Consider the following 5088-nt stretch of genomic DNA (forward strand, 5'->3'; position numbering starts at 1 on the left):
GAGGAGGAGGCGTCTTCGGGTCGCCCACCTCTACTCTGCCCCTGTCTTAGCTGAAGGTCCCACCGTCACACCATGCAACGCTCAGGCGTTAATTTAAAAGTGCTGTTTAAGCTGCTTTGAATCTTCTGCCAAGTTTCCATGGCTTGATGTTGTCTTACAATAAATTACTTATCTCATTTCTTACAGTTAATCCATATGCCATTTCCTTGGAATGCAAAAAACCTCATTTATTGCCCCCACCATACACCATCCTCCTAAAACAAACAAACAAAAAAATCACATAATATTTCCAAGCATTGTTCAAAAATAAAGCATTTTTTTTTGCAACCAATTCTTGCTATGAAACAATATGCACACAAAATGTATTTCTTAAATTCCGTAAGATCCTCCAACATGAGGCAAAACGATAACATCTAAAAAGTGGCTGCAGGGCCACCAAATGATCATTCAGAGCTGTTTGTGTGTGTGTGTGTGTGTGTCCATTTCAGTTCAAAATACTAAACATTTAATCACTAAAGCATTAAAAAGAATGTACACTCTATTTATTTTGATCGGCTTACCTCTTCAGAAATATATATACCCCCAAATGTGCATACATTAGCAGCTATAAACATTACATGGCATGTCACACTATGTCAGCTTATATGAAAACGTACAAAAATGTGAATGTATTCCAAAACTATTCTGCAGGTACTATCTTTAAAGCAAGACATAAAATCATTATGAAGTCTTGTAAGCATAACACTGTTTCAAACAGAAATAAATATATAACACTTTCTGGTAAATTACAGCAGCAAAGAACAAGAGGCATCGTTTTTTAAGCAAGATTCCACCACTACAGCAGCTGTTCAGACCTGAATTCCTCTCACAGCCTGCTTTATATTTTCCAGTAGAGCTTTATTTTCTGGGCTCTGATAACGGTCTTGATTTGTATACATGTCCGTCAAAGTAGTCACGTACGCATCAAAATTTTGTTCATTGATTGGATCCTACGAGATATTAAATAGTAGTTCATATGCAACTTTTATTTTCTCAATAGGATATTCACATCAGCATAAAATAGTATCCCAGCCTAACGCCACTGTCCTTATCTTACTTAAAAGGCCTTTCAGAGCAACTTAACCTTAGGGGATTTACCGATCAGCCCCACCAGAGCGGTTCACGGTACGGTTTGGGGGAGGTAACCGCAAGCATCTGAGGTCTGAGAACCACGAGGACAGACAGACAGACAGCTACGCTAGGATGAGCACTGCGCGCGGCCCCCAGGGGCCTCCGCCCGGCGCCGGTCACTTACCATATGTGGCAGCTGGATGTTGGCGAGGCTGTGGATCAGGGACTGGCTGAGGTTGGCGAGCTCGTGCAGGAGCGACTCATTCTGCTGCTCGATCACCTTGTTCTCCTCCTCGATGGTCTTGAGGCTGGACTCCATGGTGGTGATCTGAAACGCACAGACCACGCGACATGTAACACAAGCCGCCCCCAGCGAGAGGCCTCGGGGGCCCACGCGGGGATGCAGCCTCTTTGCTCAAATCCAGAGTTCTCCGTGTGAAGGGCTGGACGCTGAAGGGGTCACTTGGTGTGCTTTGAGTCCTCACGCTCGAGCCCTCGGCACCTGGACCCTAACAGCTGGTCTCTCTGAAAAGGAACCAGTGCATGAGGGCGGGCGAGGTTGCCAGGTCGTCTCAGCTTTCATGCAGGTTTTACAAGGTCTTCTGGCCACTGAGCACAAACGATCGTGTGAGGACCGGCCTTGTGCCACCCGGGCCTTTCTGCTGGCATGACAGGACGATCTGTCTGGATTAGTGCCTTAGGACGTGGGGCTAACACTTCTTCTTCTTAGGCTGAGTCTAATGCTGCGCAGAGAAGTCCTGAAATATTGTTTACTTGTGAGTCACTATCCTCTCCAGAGAAAACATCTACTGCTTTACTGACAACGCCAAAGACTGACTGTGTGCATCACAACAAACTGGAAAATTCTTCAAGAGATAGGAATACCAGACCACCTGACCTGCCTCCTGAGAAATCTGTACACAGGTCAAGAAGCAACAGTTAGAACCGGACATGGAACAACAGACTAGTTCCAAATTGGGAAAGGAATACATCAACGCTGTATATTGATGTATGTTGTCACCCTGCTTATTTAACTTCTATGCAGAGTACATTATGAGAAATGCTGGGCTGGATGAAGTACAAGCTGGAATCAAGATTTCCGGGAGAAATATCAATAACCTCAGATATGCAGATGACACCACCATTTTGGCAGAAAGCAAAGAGGAACTCAAGAGCCTCTTGATGAAAGTGAAAGAGAGAGTGAAAAAGCTGGCTTAAAACTCAACATTCAAAAAACTAAGATCATGGCATCTGATCCCATCACTTTATGGCAAACAGATGGGGAAACAATGGAAACAGTGACAGACTTTATTTTCTTGGGCTCCAAAATCACTGCATATGGTGACTGCAGCCATGAAATTAAAAGATGCTTGCTCCTAGGAAGAAAAGCTATGACCAACCTAGACAGAATATTAAAAAGCAGAGACATTACTTTGCCAACAAAGGTCCATCTAGTCAAGGCTATGGTTTTTCCAGTGGTCATGTATGGATGTGAGAGTTGGACTGTAAGGAAAGCTGAGCACCGAAGGATTGATGCCTTTGAACTGTGGTGTTGGAGAAGACTCTTGACAGTCCCTTGGACTGCAAGGAGATCCAACCAGTCCATCCTAAAGGAAATCAGTCCTGAATATTCATTGGAAGGACTGATGCTGAAGCTGAAACTCCAATCCTTTGGCCACCTGATGTGAAGAACTGACTCATTAGAAAAGACCCTGATGCTGGGAAAGACTGAAGGCAGAAGGAGAAGGGGAGGACAGAGGATGAAATGGTTGGATGGCATTACCGACTCAATGGACATGAGTTTGAGCAAGCTCTGGGAGTTAGTGATGGACAGGGAGCCCTGGCGTGCTACAGTCCTTGGGGTCCCAAAGAGTTGGACACGAATGAGCGACTGAACTGATCCTCTCCGTAGTCATGAGGCAGGGGTCCCTAGCGGCCTGTATGGTGTCACTGCCTCCCTGCCTCAAAGAAGGGTCTGGCATGGCTTCCTGACCGCCCCCCCTTCCTCTAACCTGCCAGAGAGAATGTAACCATTGCTGTGCACCCTCCTGGCCTCTGCCTGCCACCAGACAACCAGCCCTCACTTACTGCAAAGAAGGCTGGAGAGCTGCTTGCTCTGCGAAGGTTGGAGGGACCCAGCGATGGAACCGAACAGGGAGCTCCTGGAGGTCACAGCATGTGTGCTGGGCTCCATGGGTCCCCAGACTGGCCTCAGAGGAGAGGCATGGGAACAGGACTGTCTGCTGGACACCAAGCTCACAGCCTGGCGCCTCCAACTGGCAACCGCCGACTGCCCCAGATTACCCAAATCTCTGCTCATCAGCTCTAAACTCTGATTTCTCACATATGGTGTCCCTGCCCACATCCAAGGATCCCAAGCAGCTGGGGTCTGAGGGAGTCCCTGGCTTCAGCTTTCCCAGGTTCGCCAGGCGAGATCTGGCTCTTTGTGGATTCAGGAGCAACACACACACACACACACACACAGAAGTCGCTCAGTCGTGTCCGACTCTTTGCGACCCCATGGATTGTAGCCCACCAGGCTCCTCGGTCCATGGGATTTTCCAGGCATGAATACTGGAGTGGGTTGCCGTTTCCTTCTCCATCAGGAGCAACAGCACTTGTCAATAGGCACGTCTCTAGGTGAGAGTGTTTCCCATGGAAGGACACTCGTTGTCCTGGGCTTCTGACCCAGCAGGGTTCAGAGGAAAACCTAGCACCCCAGGAACTGCTCTGAGTTGGAGCACAGGTGGAACAGGGGGCGGGCAGAGTGCTGCCAGGGGGTCAGCGTCCCCCGTGGCTGGCCCCTCGGGGTGGAAGGGCTGACCGCGCTCCCACGGGGCTCCCAGCAGGAGGGCGGAGCCGGCACCTTCCTCTCAAGCCCACCCCGAGGCAGCCGTGGGTACTGGGCGTCTGGCATCATCCAGACCAGGAGAGGCCAAGGCTGGCTCTGGTGGAGGAATGGCCCGGCCATCTGTCCCGGGCACCCGGGGCTTGGGGAGGGGCTGGAGGCAGCCTGTTCTGCGGGTCAGGAGCCCCGTGCCGTCAGCTCAAGGTCCTCAGCCTGGGGAGGGCGGGGGTGGACAGGGGAGGGGGTGTGGGTGGGACAGGGCCCCCCCTGCTATTGGGAGCATCCTCGTCTACGTGTGTGACAAGCAGCAGGCTTCCTGCAGCAGAGGGACGAGGACCCGAGGACCGTGTGTGCCTGTGAACATGACCTCTCGCCCGGGCTCACGATAGAGCTAAGACGTGTAAGAGACATACACAGAGCTAAGCAAGTACTGATTTGATGAAACAAAAAGTATACATAACTCTACACTTGAAAAAAGAAATTTGTTTTTGCCAAGCCACAAAGCTTTAGGGCTCTTGGTTCCCTGGCCAGGGACTGAACCTGTGCCCCTGTGCCCCTTGCCTTGGAAATGCCGAGTCCTGGCACTGGGCGCCAGGGAAGCACCGTCCTGAGCACTTCTGATGGAGAGACCACTGAGCTCTTCTGAGCTCGGGATCCAGGACCCTGCAGGGACCCTGGTCTCCCGCAGCCTCTGCAGGAGTAAAACGCGGGTCAGACTGACATTCATGCCTTTGAGGCAGCAGAACCAGAGCCTGCTCCTGCACTGAAAGCTCACACGGAACCCGCAGTTAACACAGGTAAGGGTGAGGCTCAGGTGGTCTGGGTTCCAGGCTGGGGGTGGGGTGGCAGGCGCCATGACCTTTGCCTCGTATCCATCACTGGGTGTCCAGTGTGGTCAGGGGGCCCCGCTGAGCTCTGCCTGCACCTCCGGTCATAGCACAGCAGCGAGGCCCTCTCCCTCCCTGGGTGTCACTGGCACCGTGGGGGCGGCAGGGCAGGGGGGCACCAGAAAGCCAGGCAGTGGGGTCTCCAACCTTCCCACCCTGGAGGGGCTGTGCCCCCAGGGGGCAAGGACCAGCAGCAGCCTGTCCCTGATGCCTGAGCCCATAGGCAGGGTCCCAGAAAGGCTG

At 51.4% G+C, this 5088-nt stretch overlaps 1 protein-coding gene across 1 annotated transcript in view; it reads right to left on the reverse strand.

Moving 5' to 3' along the window:
* Positions 1-848: 848 nt before the first annotated feature.
* Positions 849-5088, reverse strand: part of MYT1L (myelin transcription factor 1-like) — a 132683-nt gene continuing 128443 nt past the window's right edge. The window contains 2 exon segments of the mRNA XM_010848441.1: positions 849-989; positions 1295-1438. Coding sequence (XP_010846743.1) covers positions 849-989; positions 1295-1438 — 285 coding nt within the window.

The sequence above is a fragment of the Bison bison genome, unplaced genomic scaffold (assembly GCF_000754665.1).
Source record: "Bison bison bison isolate TAMUID 2011002044 unplaced genomic scaffold, Bison_UMD1.0 scf7180017864266, whole genome shotgun sequence".
NCBI lineage: Eukaryota > Metazoa > Chordata > Mammalia > Artiodactyla > Bovidae > Bison > Bison bison.